At 27.5% G+C, this 17135-nt stretch overlaps 1 protein-coding gene across 5 annotated transcripts in view; it reads left to right on the top strand.

The window, feature by feature from the left end:
• The first annotated feature begins 747 nt into the window (after nt 1-747).
• Nucleotides 748-17135, top strand: part of LOC142333816 (uncharacterized) — a 42651-nt gene continuing 26263 nt past the window's right edge. Inside the window, exons 1-4 of one of the 5 annotated variants that reach the window (XM_075381354.1) lie at nt 748-872; nt 1142-1319; nt 8907-9012; nt 12972-13072. In XM_075381354.1, the coding sequence (XP_075237469.1) occupies nt 1142-1319; nt 8907-9012; nt 12972-13072 (385 nt within the window). In that variant the 5' untranslated portion in view covers nt 748-872. Of the gene's footprint in view, nt 1320-1603; nt 1623-3239; nt 3265-8906; nt 9013-12971; nt 13073-17135 lie in introns of those variants that run through there. The other 4 variants (XM_075381355.1, XM_075381352.1, XM_075381356.1 and 1 more) reach the window with 4 other exon arrangements.

Genomic DNA, 17135 nt, shown 5'->3' with positions numbered 1-17135 from the left:
AATAACTATAATCATGTTATAATTGTCTGGACTGCCAGTATAAATCCAACATGAATCCTGTTAGTACCTATTACGTTATAATTAATGCCCACTCAATGAGAAGTTTTTTTAAATCATTTTTTTTTATTTTTACATTATTGAGGTGATTCGGTAAAGAATTAAGTAATGCAGGAACAACGTACTTCTTTAATCGTTTACCGTAAGTATTATTATATCTATCTGTGATAAAGCTCATTGCTCTCAAATTGTATCCACTTTCTATATTTACCCTGTATTCACTGTTGTAAAAGTTCTTAAAAATAATTAAGAATTTAAATAGACCTCTAACTGACAGAAACCTTGTAAGATTATTTAAATTAGTGTCATAATTGTTATCAGAATCATAAAGAGCAATATCTTTGAGGACCCTATTTTGTATTAAATTTATTTTATTTATGAGATAGTCTGCGGCTGATCCCCATGTTGTCAAGCCGTATCGAATAACGGATTCAAACAAGGATGAATAGAGTAAGCGTTTACAGTGAATTGGTAATAGGGGTGAGATGTGGTGGAATTTCATAGCAACCACTCTTAAATTTTTACATATATGTTTTATATGGTGATCCCATCTAAAAAAAGAGTCAAAATGTACACCCAAATATTTGTATTTGTCAGCATTCTGGAGATGTTCACAATTACAATTTATGTGCTAATTTTTTATACAGTCACATGTATAACAAATAATTTTTATTGGTCTTTGGGATTGAAGAATGTCTACTATCATTATAGTTCGGATACTTGTTAACAGATAGCATAAATTATAAATTGTTTTGTTTGTTGTATAGAATTTGCGCGTTCAATTGAGGTTAGTTAGGTGTCCATTAATTTTGAAGGTTAGTTTTTTGTAATTAATTTTTAACTTCGTCTCAATGCTTTTTAAGATTTACATTACGTTTATTATTGAGCAATAATCATATTTTAATTATTACTTCAGTGCTTGGATAGTAATTTTTATATTGTTTAGTAAATCAAACTACCAAAAACTTTCAGTTATTGTTATTGGTTTAGAAACATGTTTAAAGTGCTAAACACTATAATCGTTTAATTTTATTGTGTCCGATTTTGTGAATTTTTTATTTATTTATTGAATTTTTCTTTTAAGATGAGTTTGTTTACGAACGCCAAAAGTGACGATGGCGATGATAAATCTTTAAAAAATAATCTTAAAGAATTATGGAACTCTATGTTTAACGAACATATTATGAGGCCATTGCCAGAAGGCAATACGGAAATTCAGGCTACAGTTATGTTATTAGAAACTGCAATATTTAATATCAAAAGTAAGTTGCTTATAAAATATTTCATTTCCTTTTGTGTTCTAGAACTTTATTGCTTGTATGGATTGTTATGTTGCTGTTTAGATTAAAACCACTAACTTCCTAAAATGTCTAATTTAAGAATTTTTAAATTCGCATGCATGTTGCTAGTTTTTAAAATATTTTTTTTAATGAAAGGTCTTAAGGTCTTGTTGAACTTTTCCTATAATTTTTTTACAAATAACCATATTTGCTCTAACTTGATTACATTTGCTGACATACATAACGTGCACATAACTCCTCATCTAAAACGTATTTCTACATTATGTAATGTGATGTTTTTATTTTGTCTTTTCATAATGTCTAGTTAACTAAATTTATTTCAAATAAAATTAAAATGTTCATTAGGTTATCGAATAAACTAATATCAGCAAAAAATATTAATTAGTGTTTGTAAATTAAATGATATACTATTCAGCAAAACTTTGTTGCATTTTAACCTAGCGTAATAAATTTAATGTTTTATTATGCTAACTGCTTAATCAATTATTTTTAATTGTATATAATTTTTATTAAACTGCAATATGTATTTATATGACTACTTATTGGTTATGCAGGAGCCATACTGAACATTACTGTTGTGCACAACCTGACACAATAAAACTTATATACATTGTTTTATATAATTTTTATTTTTAAAGTTCACCAGATGAGGTTAGCAAGCACAGGTTATGTTGATTCCGTGTAATTACCAGTTACACATGTATATCATCATAACCTAACCAGATATAATTGTTTCTTTTGTTTTTTTAATCTCCGGGACCACCGTTAAGTATTTGTTCAGAGAATGAGAATGAATGATTTGTAGCGTGTGAAAATGCCATGCCTGATGAGATTCGAACTTGGACCTCTGTATGAAACCAAATATAACCTACGCTCGCTAACCTCGTCCAATTAATGTTAAATATATAAATTATTTATAGATAAATTATGCAAATATATCAGAACAAGTAAAATGCAAAAAACAGTTGGGTTTTATTATAGGTCCTGTATAACCAATAAGTATATTTGTTTCATATAAAACATTTTACTCATATTCATGAAACAACTGAAAATTTCTTGACAGTAAAATGTATGTAAGGGTCTTACTATGGTAACATTACCATTTTAATGATTTACTGAACTGCTTAAAAAATCTTTTCACCAATTTAAAATACAATTAAGACATTTTCTTTTACAGAAATAATATTACCGTCAGTTAATTTTTGAATAATACCAATTAAACAACTTAATAAGTGACCCACAATTTTTTGCACCCATTCAATGCATATATAGATTATGTGCTAAAATCATCTTCATTAGTGCCTTTTGAATTGTAAATTAGTTTGTAGTTATTTATTATTTAACTTAAGATTATTTTGTGTATTTATATTAAATTATTTATTTATTAATACCAGGTTACATAATATTACAGTAGTTAAATTTGTGTCAGGATTACTATGCAGAAATGCAAAGCATATGTACGCAGTCTGGTGTAAAAAAGAAATCTGGTCTTTTAGTTTTATGAGACAATTTATTAAAATAATACATAGCTGTATGTTAATGATCCACCAAATTCCACAAATTTGTTTTGGTCTGGCAGTTTCTTTATATATTAGAAATTGAATGAATTGTCTTGTATTTAATAAATTACTTATAATGTTTATCTTGGCTATTTTTCTATATTGATGATTCAATAATTCTAATATACTTTTTAAATAAATTAAGCGGTAATTTGAAATTTTTATTTGATTTTTAAAGAATCTTTACCATTTTTTATGTATAGTTTTCAATTGTTTTATTTTATTTTTATTAGCTGATTCGCATGCAATTATTCTACGGCTAACAATACTGTAGTAAATTCCATACGTAATAGTAAATCAATTTTGAGGTGTAAGAAGTCTTCTTAAGTCTTGATAATGCAAAAATGGTATGTTTTACTTTATTTGAAATTTCAAAAACCCATCTGAAATGTTGATTAATGGAAATACCTAAATAGTTTGTGTAACATTTTCTTTAAACAAATTTGTTACGAATGTAACATTAAAATAAGTAGGTATATAGTCGTAATGATACTAAAAATTAAATAGACTATTCTACTTACATTTAGAACTAATTGGAATCTAATCATTCTCTTAATTCAGTAAGTTGTTTTTCCAATTTATTACAATTTAACAAAGTCTTTCCATAACATATTGTAACTAGGTCATCAGCATAAGATAATATTTTGGTCAGGATTTTGTAGTTCAAATATATCATGAGTATAAATAATACATAATAAAGGCCCCAAGAATCACCCCCTTAGGGACACTAGTATTAAATCTTATAATTTTTCTTTTATTTTTCATTAATTTTAGCATATTGTTTTCTACTTGGTAGATAATTTTGAAGTAACTAAAAATGCAAACGTCTGGTATCAGTTCTTCAGTTTTTCAATTAAAATTTTACAGTCTTTGAAAGCTTTAGCCAGATCCAAAAATTTAGCCGCTATGTGTTTATTTCTGTCTTGATTTTGGTGAATGATTTCAGTGATTTTAGCAATTGCATCTGTAGTTTCAATACCCTTTCTAAAACTAATTGTGAGTTAGATAGAATATTGTGTTTATTCAAAATATTCATAATTCTATTATGTAATAGTTCATATATTTTTGCAAAATTAGAGACTAGAGAAATTGGTCTATAATTTCCAGGATTAGTTTTATCACAAGCCTTAAAAATTATATGTATTTATATTTATATTAAAGCATCAATAAATTTAATATTTTTGCTTAATACTTGAATCACAGAAGTATGTATACCATCAACTCAACCTGTTTCTTTATTTCATCATTTTTTTCAGGCCTAAGATACGGTGACTTAACATTTACTTATACTTCTGCTTGTATGCTTTCTATTCAAATTGTTAACGTTTATGTTTTTGTAATCATATTACCTATGTTACAAAAAAAAATTGGTTGAAATAAGCAGCTACATTTTTATTAATTTCAATCAACTCGTTACTATCGGAAGTTATAATTTTCATATTATAGATTTTTTCTTTTTTTCCTAATTTCTGATTTACAAAATTCCAGACTTTTTTTTTTTATTATTCTGTAGTATAACTTTATTTCATTCAAATTTATTTTTTTGCTTCTTTCAATAACTTGTTCAATAGTTTAGTATGGATTTGGTATTTTTTTTTTTTTCAGAGAAATATTTTTATTTTTTCTATATTTTCTATGTAACCATTCCTTTTTATTAATTATACTGTTAAATATTGTGTAATCCATTGTTTTTTAGAACCTATACTATGCAATTTTTTTTGTTTTTTTTTGTTTCAGCAATTAATTTCTATACCAGTTCAGTTAATAATTGCATTGCTTCATTTACAAAGAAATACATCTTCCCAAGCTATAGTTTCACTTAATAATAACAGTTTTTTGAAATCAATGTAAATGAAAAAGTCGTTAAAATATTCTGATATTATTTCAGTATTAATATTTAAAAATAGAAGATAGTGGTTAGTAATCCGATAAATTGAGTCTAATAGATTTTATATTAAAAGAGATTTTAATAAAAGCATTACCTGTGCATGTTCATCAAAATTACTTGTGATTCAAGTAATTTTATTAAATTAAGGTTGAAATCCTTATTCATAAAAGTTATTAAGAAATCAAAATCATTTTTGTTTGTATACATATTCTTTATATGTTTATTACCTACCAAGTAATTATACATATCGTTAATAGAGATATCTGTTTTATAATCATGACTTCTGTACAAAGTATTTATGATTAATATATATATTTTTTTAAAGGTATTTGTGTAGTAAGTAAATCAGTCAATCCTAAATTATCATTAGTTATTTTATGTTGAATGTTGCATTCAATACAAATCACAACTGCTTTGTTTAATCTATTTTTAACACTTATACAAAAAAATTGTACATAGTTTATGAAATAAAATACCTGCAAAAAAGTATTCTGTGTGCAGTATTCTGTAGAGTATAAGCAATAATATCAATAAAATTATTTTCTCTGCCTAACCAAGCTTCAGTACAAATAATAATTTATGATATTTACAAATAATATTATGATATAGTTTACCAACTGAATGAAATCCAATTCTCCAAAATCTTTGTCTACTCCAATTATTTTAATTTTAGGATCGTTCATTTTCGTTCAAAATCGTTTGATTTTTTCAATTTCAATATGTTGATTCTTATTCACTTAAAATCTCTTTAGTTTTATTGATACCTCCATTTTTATTGCACTTTAATATTATTCTTTTTCATTTCACCCGTCTTGGGAATACGTTGGATTAATAACTTCTATGCCTGTCTTTTAGCACAATTTGTTTCATTCTTTCCAATTTTATTTTCCTTTCTTCTTTGGAGGATTGGATCTTATGTTTGGTTTTGGTTTGGAACCTCATTTTCTTGTCCTTGGTGATTGTTTTGACAGTTTTGTCCAGAGCATTCTTTCTGTGATTTGGAGTGCCATTAGATTTTCTGTTTGGTTGAATCGTTCAGGTTTGATGATTTGTTTGGTTAGTCTGTTTGCACCAATTCCGATGATGTGTTCATAGAAGTCGATCTGTCTTTTTCTCATTTTTTTGTTTTTGATGTGGAATAGTTTGTTGTTTTGGAATTTAGGGCCTTGTTGTTTTCCTAAGATTTTCCTTTCTTTGGTCAGTCTTTTGATTGGGCCACAGTTGGTAATGGATAATGTTTAAGCTTAAGCTGCATACAGGGCTTTCAGTTTTACTGTGTTGGAGTGTTGTATTTTTGCATTCCATATATTATCCTTTTATTTCCTTATTCGAAGTAAAGGAAGTATTGTAATCGTAAAAAAATTTTGGTTTTCACATTCTAACGGAAATATCCATTTTGACTATCCCTGAATCCATTTTGACTAGTTTCGGCGTGACGTCTGTACGTACGTACGTATCTGCGTAATGTACGTATGTATCTACGATTAGCCGTAGGATGTTGAAATTTTGGATTTAGGACTGTTGTAACATCTAATTGTGCATCTCCCTCTTTGATTACAATTGACTGAACCTAAAGTGTCTAAAAAGCCCAAAATCAAAGCAAACTTGCTTTTTGGACTTTTTCTTAATTGCAGTAATAAGCCTTCATTAAGAGCTTTTCATAAGTTGTAGTCATTTTCATTTGTTCCAGAGTTATAGTCAAATCAAATTTTAATTAATGAGATATTTTGATCTTAGAAGGGGAAGGCACATCGGTTTGAATTCGACTTCATTTACTTTTTTTTCTATTTAAATATATTGATTTATTAATAATTATTAACCTTTAATTGTAAAAAAAACGTTAACAATAAATAATAATTCAGTAATAACAATGCAAAGAAAATGAAAAAAAGAAGTTATTAGTGAAATAAAATTTTATGTACTTTTCATTTTAATTCAAAAATTTTACAATCAGAGGTTAGTAATTATTAATAAATTAATATATTTAAATTTAAAAAAATAGGTTAAAATAAGATATACACATATGAAGTTGGATTCAACTGATGTGTGCATGGTTACGAATCCGATACATTCTCACTTACACCACATATCTACTTGAGGGAAGTGAAACAGAATTAATATATATTAAACAAATATAAAATACCAAGGAAATTATTCTTTAGTATAATTGAATATTGCATGTTAGTATTTTGTGATGAAGACATATAACAGTGTACCATTCACACACTCAATACGGTTCAAATCGGTGTCCTGAAGCCCATGTCTTCCCCTTGTTAGCTACAGTAATATAGATCTTAGGTGCCTTATACTGATTTAACATTTTATAGAAAAAGATCACTATAGTTATTTTCTTTCAGAATTAGAAATAATTTTCTTACAAAAAACAGTTTTTTTTAAACATAAAGCATGATTTTATTTTAATATATTAGAATAATTTTATTTCCAAAGTCTATCTTTGGTTTTATTTTTTACACATTCTCAAAAACAATTTGCCGTAGAATATTGAAAATTTGTATTTAGGACTGTTGTAACAGCTAGTTGTGCACCTCCCGTTTTGATAGGTGTATAAGGAAGTCCACATCAAATTTATATATAGTTTTTAGTTGTATTTTGTTTTCTTGACTCACATTTTATTTTACTTTATTGTAGGTCTCCTCTGACACATTTTCACTTGACTTTATAGTAATATTTGGTATATTTAAACTTTCAATTTCCTTGGTAAAACCATCTGCTTCAGTCTCAGATAAAGAGTTATTTTTCTGTGATTGCTCACATTTTAACTTACCAAAATTTTGTTTAATGTCATATATTGACTTTTAGCTTGTTTATACAGTATCTATTTTTGGATTGAACGTTTCCCTTGTTTCTTTAATTTCTTCTTTCAATGTAGCTATAATCTCATGTGGATGTTTAGAATTTAGTAATGGTAGGTCTGTAATTTTATGTTCATCATGTTTAACTAAAGAATTTGTTATATGTTTTGTTATTTCGTTTATATTAAAATCACTTCTGTGGTTATCACAGAATATAATAACTATACCAAACATTTGATTACTGTGACATTTAAGTAAACATTGGGAAGAATTGCCTTGGTTTGCAAACCCCTTTTCTTAAACCTTCTATAACCGACAAATTATATAATATATGTAATTATAACTACTTAATTATATAATTAATATATATTTTTAGAATTGCAGTTGTATTTAAGTTGCATCTTAATAAAAAGTAAAATTTCCAATTGCTATGTATAGAAAGCATTTAGCATAAAATATTCAGTTTTTAGTTATTAGAAGTCATTTACCATTCATAACAGAGTATTTAATTAATATCATCATTAAATAAATAATATAACTATTTGTTACATTAATTTCATGATATAAACAATATAAATAAATGTTCACGTTTTATTGATTCATTATCAGTGTTACTGCAATCTAAATTATAACCGAGCAGTTATTCTGTGTATTTCAGTCTCATTTATATTCACCAATACTGTTGGGCTTTCACCTTGAATTAATAGCTATTCATTATTTTTGACTTTGTTTTATCGTTCAATAAGCTTCATGTAAGGTGCATGAAGCTTAAAAGCTTAGAAGCTCACCTTCTTTCTTGTGTATTGTAAATTGTTGTTTATTTAAAAATATATTTACTTAAATTTTATCAATTTAACTTATTATTTCCCTGTTTTGGCAGCATCACTGAATATACTTTCAAGTTTTTTTTTTATCTGATGTTCTGCTCTTATAAATAGCACAAAAGAAACTGCTATTAAACACACAGAAAAAAAAATTGTTTTTAATCGCATCTGTTTTTTATTTAAAAGTAATTATGTATTTTGTGATGTTGCTCTGATCAAGATTTTCCAATCGTTTCCATTCAGGCAGTTGGTGGTTTGCCTTCTTTTAGCATTGGAGTAGCATATTTATCCTTTCCTGACATGATCTTTATAATGTAATACGTTTTTGTACTGTATCGAGCAGAATTAAACGTTTATTTATGTAACACTATGAAATCCTTTTTGATGACAGTCGGTCGCAAATAAACACAATATAGATTTTTGTTATTAATATTTAATATCTTCATGGTTCTTTCTTTTTCTAGGACATGGATTGGAACTTCAAAGTTTACAAACTAAAAATACGAAAATGTTGGAGGAATTAAATCATACAAAAGAAGAATGTTTATTATTAAGAGATGAAATTAAAAGGTGATTACAATTAATTAGTTTATACTATGGATATCTTCTTTTTTTAATAGTACACAGCCTATGGCTATGGTTATTAAAAAGTTTTAGTAATAGGTATATAAATTAAAATTTATATTAACTTTTGTTAAATTTATAAAAAATGTAAAATCACCCTGTTGAAATACAGAAAGCTACCAAAAACATAATTCGTCAGGCAGAGTGCTGTATCCACTGGTGGACATTTTCAGCAGTTATTTATTTATTTGTGTTTGCATTTGTTTTTTTTTTAAACATTTAATTGTTTTTGTTTTGTAACATTGAAACTTTTTTTTTTTTCATTCAATACTTAATTAAAATTTACCATACATTTTATTTTTTATAAACTTTGAAATTCTTATGTTTGTATTTAGTTTCTGTGGACTTTATTCATACCATTTTACTCAGAATCAAATTTTCCAGTATTTGTGAAGTAATCATTGTTATGAATGTTTATTTTGAAGAATTAACCCATCATTTTATAAAAATCATACTGCAGCCTTTGAACATAGTTTGATTTAGTGTGTCAACCTAAATATAACTCAATCCAAATAAATGTTTTCTTTTTCAATTTACATTACTTATCGTGTTTGTTCTGATTACAAAAAGACCAAAATTCAAAATTAATTTATTTTTTTTTTTTTTTTTATGTTTGATATAACAAATCAAATGGTGACAGGTTAGATTCTACATGGAAAAGAAATTAATGTTGGGAAACCATGTATGAAAATCATAAAAGAAGAAGATATATTTGGGTATCACAAATGAACGGAAAAAAAATATCAAATTTATTATGTTATGATACAGTAAAGATTTAGAAATTATTTAAAGAATGCTAAGGCTTATCCTAAGCATATAAGGTGGAGATGCAAATTCAGATCACAGTCTAATTGTGGCAGAAGTGAACATTAGACCCAAGAAAATTAGGAGCGGCAGGAGAAGAGATTATTGTGACTTGGAAAAGCTAAGGGAACAGGAAATGGAAAATGGGAGCGGGAGTTAAACCGAGTAATGCAGATGATAAGTGGATGAAAATTAAGAAGAGTTTAAAGGAAACAGCAAAAGAGAGGCGCCTTATAGAGCTGTACTATAATCAGAAAATAAAAGTGACTGTAGAAAACGAAATGTCAGGAAGAATAGGGATTGGAAGGGGAGTGAGGTAGGGATGCTGCATGTCACCATCACTATTTAATATATATCTGGAAGAAATAATTAATGCTGTCTGAATGGGAAAAGAGGAATAAGATGGGAGAAGAAGAATAAAATGTGTTATGCTGATGACATGGTGGACTGGCGGAGAGCCCAAGTAAACTAAATGGAACGCTTGATGATGTAAGTAAAGCTTTGAAAGTTAGGGTATGAGGATAAACAAAAAGACAAAATGTACGGTACAAGTGGAAAAGAGGAGCGGATGAGATTAAGATAGAAAATGAAGTTTTAAAGCAGGTGAAGAAATTTCATTACTTAGGAAGCTTTATTACTGATTCGCACAGTAAAAATAAAACTAGAATTTCAAGAAGTAAGCAGGCATTTAATAAGAAGCAAAGACTTATGTGTGGAAACTTAGACTCAATATTAATGAAGAAATTAATGGAATGTTTCATTTAGAGTGTGGTGTTCTATGGAGCTGAAACGTGGATGATGAGAAAGGCAGACAGAAAATGACGTGAGGCTTTTGATTTGCGGTTGTCATGCTGAATGATAAATGTCAGATGACAAGACCGTATAACTAATAAAGAAGTATTAAGGAGAATTGGAGAGAACAGGAAAATGCTAAATGTGATTGACTATAGGAAAAGGAACCGGCTAGGACATTGTATGAGAAAAAGGTGTTTATTAGTGGATGCGATAGAAGGCTTGGTAAATGGAAGAGGAAGAGATTTCAAATGATTGATGGGATTATAGACAAATGAATAAATCTGCTGAAACAAAGGATAGAACAAGGATGGAGAGCAGCAACTGTGACACTATGAATGAATGAATGGAAGTGATTTAACATTAATTTATTCAAATTAAATCAGAATGCAAGCTATGAAGATTTGATTTTATATCTGAAAAAGATTAATTCACAAATTTCTTAATGTAATTTCAGTGGTTGTTGGACCATTTAGGACTATCCAGGTACATTTTCATCTTGTGAGACTGGATTTTATTCAAAGATTTACATCATTCAAATGAAAAACTTATTAAGATTATTTAATTTCTGTAAAATCCATATGTATCGCCTTAACTATTATAGATTTCTTTTTGCTTTGCCTCCTTCTATCTTCAAGATGTTGCTTATGTAAACAATTATAGGCATTTTGGAGCTTAATTTTGCAAAGAAGTTATGTATAATTACCCAGTTGTATGTAGTTGTATGTATACTACACTTAACACATAGGCTGTGGTACTGGTTACATATAGCCTATATGAACATTTACAGAGCATCATCCTATTCTTCCCTCGATTTCCCTTTTTCGTGACCGGTATATTTTTCCTTTACATCCTTGTCATTTATTTTAACTTTCCTGGCTATAGCAGTATATGTTGATATAATTATAATGTAGATTATAAGAAGTATGTATATCGATAGATAGTATGTAGATTGATCAAAAGAAATCTTTTTGAAATGGTCGTTTTTTAAGTTTAATGCCTTAAGGAAACATGAAAAAAAAGTTTAACAAAAAAGAAATAAATTATAAATTTTTGTCCCAGTGTTCCAAAGTTCAAAAAATGTATTTTTGTCACACGGGTATTTTTACGTATGTATGTTGGTTTGTGATGTAACTGAACCTGTCAACCGATTTTCTTCAGACTTGGTAGACAGGTACTACCTTTAGTAGGGAAAGAATGTATTAAATTTTTGCAGAAAATTGAGAAAGCCTTATTCCATTGATCTGTGGTTACAAAAAATGTGTTTTTTATTTAAAATTTTGTTTTAGTATATTTTTAATTTAAATCAATTTCAGAAGTTTTAAAAGAAAAAAATGTAAAAAAAATGCTTTTAAAAAGAAAAAAATGTAATTTTTTGATAGTCCTTACTCTTTAGTAGTTCTTGAAAAATAAAATTTGTTAACATTTCTCACTCCTTCCTAGAAAATTACAGTTGTTTATTTAGAATTTGGTTGTATCTTTGTACCCTTTAAAGAATTTTAAAAAGTTATTTTTTTTTAATTATCACTCTGGCATTATTTCTTAAAAATTCATTTTACTCAAATGCTTTCCCTTGAGTTGGGAGCTTCCAAAAATGAAAAAAAAAGTCTTCATTTTTCAACAACACAAAACAATAGTTCTGTTCAACTTTTATTAAATTTATTTGTCGTCCACATGTATAAAAATAATCAGTTTCTTTTTTTGTATTTAGATATCTCTGTATCATAAAATTAGAAATAAATATTTTTGTATAAATGGAGTCCTGGGCTCAAATCCCTTTTTCAGGCATTGCATTTTTCATAAGCTACAAAATTCCATTCCATATTTCCTATAACAAGTTTCTCTGTGGTGAATTAATTCATCAAGCAAAAATAAAGAGCTTAAAATGAAATAAAAATGAATTGCTGCATAACTTGAATGGTGTAGCTGGGAAAGTTACACCATTACCCAATTCATTACCCATTTTTTTGTTATTTGAATAATTAATTCTAAAGAATTAATTCTGATGATAGATGAATTAAATTCATACCGGACCTGAGTGACGATTCACCATCATTTGAATATAAAATTCACAAACATTTCTATCATCGATTGATAATGTTAGAACAGGTGGAAGCTTAAGATATGTGTGTCTTGTAATGCACCAGTAGAAATGCAAATACCAGACAATGGGGATTTGTAAAATGGGACAAAAATTACTTTCATTAAGAAATACCTAGCCCAAATATGTATATGTAAATATTTTCAGTAATCATTTAATAATCTGTTTTCAACATTGTAATTTGTATATGTATTTTTTTTTTTAATAGATTGAGATCACTGCCGTGTAACAAATGTCCAGATTTATTGAAAAAAATATCACAACAAAAAAATGAAATATCTAATACAAAGAGTAGGATACAGTCTATAGGTAAGGAAAAATTATTAAAAAAGAATAACAATTTTATTTTTAATTTTCAGTTTCATCTTATTTATTTTGGACTCTGATAATTTGGTATTCTTTCAATTTTTCTTATTAAAATCCCTCTTAATTTGAGTTCAACTTTCAAATTATTAAAATCTTTGATACATATTGGTATAGAAAATGTGAAGAAATATTAAAATGAAATGAAATTGATCACAAAAAACCACGGTGAAATTTCAGTAAAGTACTTGTAGGCCCTTAAGAAAAAAAGATCCAAATTCTGTGAGGGTTGCCAAAATATTAATTTAATAAAATTAGAAATGTTTTGACTATGGTGCTCAGTTTACTGATACAAATCCAATTTATTTTTCCTTTGACAAATCTGAAAAGAGAATAAAAAACATCTGAGATACTAATATTACTAGTCTAATATGCTTTCTCTGACAGTAGTAATGACAATAATTCATTCAGTCCGTGAGAGTAAACAGATACAAGCAGTTTCTTGTAGAAATGAACATCTTCTGTATTTTGGTGAAAATAGTTCAGTTATTCTATCTTACAAATAAACAAGATGCCTATGATACTTGGCCAATTATAGTTGGTGATCTTTCAAATTAAGTTATATAATTCCACCAAAAAAATTGATATTTTAACTGAATTTTACTTTATTTTATTTCCTTAATGCCAAGAAAAAATAACTGATGTGTGTATTACTTTTTCCTTCAGTTGTGTTAAAAATTAATTGTAATGTACTTTAGATTATAAAATTTTGTGTTTACATGTCTGTTAATGTAAAGTTTTTTAAAGTTCAATTAACTTTTGGTTAATATGTTGTAATATTGAATACTGCATTGTGGTTTTGTTAGATTAATTTCACAGGTACAATATTTCAGTTGCTGCTTTCTACAGTTTTGTAAATAAATATTTTTTATTTATTTAAATAAGGTTAAATAAATTTAATATTAACCTTCATTTAAAAAATAAATAAATAACTTTCTATAAATTTAAGTAAATAAAATATTAGGTAGAATGATAATGTCAGCCTTTCATCTGGAAGGATTCTAGTTCGAATTCTGAGCAGACATGGCATTTTTTACACGCTTCAAAATTTCCATTTTTATATTCTCATGCGCAAGTTTAAAGTTAGTGTGTAAATTAATCAGCTCAAAAAAAGATTGTATATTAAACTTTGACACGGTTTATTTTAAGAATGAGAGTACTATGCGGTTTCAAAAGTACATTGATGTTACAAGAAAATATATTAAAAGGAAATCTACTAGTAAAAAAACTTATAAACTAGAAAAGTGTTCTTGTTCAATTCCACTGATTGTTGCAGCTGGCTACATTTTCTTATTTTTCGTTTAACATCAGAAATATCTTAAGAAACAATGGGACAATGTTATTAAATGTTTTACATTTTCTATGGGGCGTCTGTTTATGTTCAAATATTTGAGTTTTCTGTAGTATGTTTCAGCTATTTATGGTAAATTTATTGTTTTAATTTAGATTATTACTGTAATGTTTCATTGTGGTTTTATTTCACTTAGTATATGTCACAGGCTTTTTGAGTTACACTGGTTTTTTTATGTCACTAGGTTTTGATTTTTAATTGTTAATTTTTAATATTTATTTATTTACTACAAAAATAACGTGTTTGGGTACTAATAAACTACACCTGGTTGTGAAAAGAAAAATGATGTTTCAGACTAAATCTGTCTAAAGTTTAATTAATACAGAACAGTCTTATTCCACAGTAGTCTAAATTAGCTGCAGTTAGTTATAACTGCATATTACATATTTGCTTTCTGAGCAACAGCAATGTATGAAGTGGAGTATTTGATACTTCATGTAGAAATAAAGAAGTACAATTTTTTCATAAAAAATCCTTTTTATTTCTCTACATAATCTTTCAAATCTATATGCGTATTCCAATGATGCTAAAGTGTTTCATTCCCATTTTTATGGTTTGATTTATCCAGTTTTTCAAAATAGGTAAATGTTTCAACAATAACTTTATCATTTTGTGTCAGTCTCTTTCCAGCAAGCTGTCTTTTTCATATTTAGAAACTGATAATAGTCCGAAGGTGCTATCTAGCAACTGGGGAATGTGGAAATTTTTTAACTTACCATTTTACAGTTTCAGTTTTCAGAAGAATGAGTTGGTGCATTGCCTTTGTGAAAAAAACCATCTTTATCATCATATGTGATTTTTCTTTATTAACTCATTTAGGCGATTTAACAAAGATGCATATTATTGCTCTTCAGCTCTTACGAAACTGCACAAAAATTGAAACAGCTTCAAACCATATCTAGAAATGTTTACTCGTTCATGCTTTTAATTGATAGTGAGTAATTGCAGCTCCCATTTTGCAAATAATTTTGTCATGTGTAAAATATGATGCACCTGGTTCATTGTAGATCCGTGTTGTCTTAGCACTCTCCTGCTTGTGCAAGCTTCTACCCTCCATTACCATCAGGGTTTTTTTTTTCAATATTTCTGCAGTTGTTAACCTCAGCAGGCCATCCAGAATGCTTATTTGTCCTAATAAGACCATTCTTAAAGTATCCAAATTGCTTGTAAATTGTTCTAATCGATGAAGCTGACCTCATCAATTTAGTTGAAGTTTCCTCTGTGGTTTTGCGTATGAAAAAAGAAGTAGTTAATCAACAAACAAAGTTTTTTTTAAATTTTAACCAATCGTAATGCTCCGATTCAATTGATAAGAAACAACAAAATTACAAATGTATTTTACTGAAACTTTGTGTACATTACTAGCAGAGATGTTGGAAATTATGAATGATTTAAGAAATGCACTTCAAGTGGCATCTCTTGACTGCACCAAGTTATCAAATGACCCTTATACATGATATATTGTATCTTGACTGATAGACGCATTCAGTTATTGTTTTAAACTATCTGTTCTATCTATATATAAATAAATAGGTATATAAACTGTCTATTTCTTGTGGCTATGAAGCATCTGAGATACTGACAATATTAGTCTAAGGTGCTTTCTCTGGTAGTAATGATTATCATAATTCAAATATTCCCTCTGCAGAAAACAAAACTCTGTAGAAAACAGAGTGAAGGTGTCTCTTATAGAAATGAACATTATTGCATTCTGGTAAAAATAATTCAGTTATTCTACCTTACAAATAAACAAGAAGCCTACGAATATCATTAAAATTACACTCGGAGATCTTTCAAGTGAAGTTATGTAAATGTACATATGAAAAAATTAAAAAGTGATTTATTATTTGCTGCTTATTCTTATTCTTACTGCTGGTTCTGGAGTTAATTGATCAAGAAAAGTATCATCCTGTTTTAATTAAATTTTTTGCCATCTCATCTGTTTATATATTTATCATACAGTTATGCCTATAGCGAAGCGTTATTAAATTTTTATGAAAAGTTTCAATAATGTTATTTGTTATTTGACAAAACAACAAGTTTTGTTGTTTACCAATCATTTTTTATAATGATTTTTCACAATTTTTTTTTCAAAAAAGGCTACTGCTAATTTTCTTATATATAAGGGAAAGATTGGGTGAAGAGAAAGTTTTTATTGCCAAGTCATCAATGTATGGTTTCCCTTTCACTCCTAATGTGACATACTTTTGACATTATTTACCCTCTCCAGTGTGCTTGAGCATCAAATTTAATAAAAAGACAAAAATATAATAAAATTAATGTTTTTCAGTAAAATTACTCAGAACACACACAGTTTTCAGTTCATCAGTATTGGGGTAAAAGAACAGCTCTTATAGTGGAAGCACGTACACTCATCAAAGAAGCACGACAAATTCAAATAAAAAAATTACGGTTACTAAATTTTTGGAGTATAAATGAATTTTATTGGTAGAATTAATGAGGCTAGGTACAAGAATAACTGCAGAAGTTTGTTATGAAATGTTGTGAAAGCTTAGGAGAATAAATTGTGAGGGATTCTAATAGCGGGATCTTTATTTTTGCATGAAGATGCATGGCTTTACAAAACAAGTTTAAGTAGCAGATTTTTTACCATCCTCCTGTAATAGCCCTGATTTGGTACCGTTTGTTTTTCATCTG

The sequence above is a fragment of the Lycorma delicatula genome, chromosome 13, assembly GCF_047948215.1.
Source record: "Lycorma delicatula isolate Av1 chromosome 13, ASM4794821v1, whole genome shotgun sequence".
NCBI lineage: Eukaryota > Metazoa > Arthropoda > Insecta > Hemiptera > Fulgoridae > Lycorma > Lycorma delicatula.
This window is presented reverse-complemented; position numbering and strand designations above follow the sequence as displayed.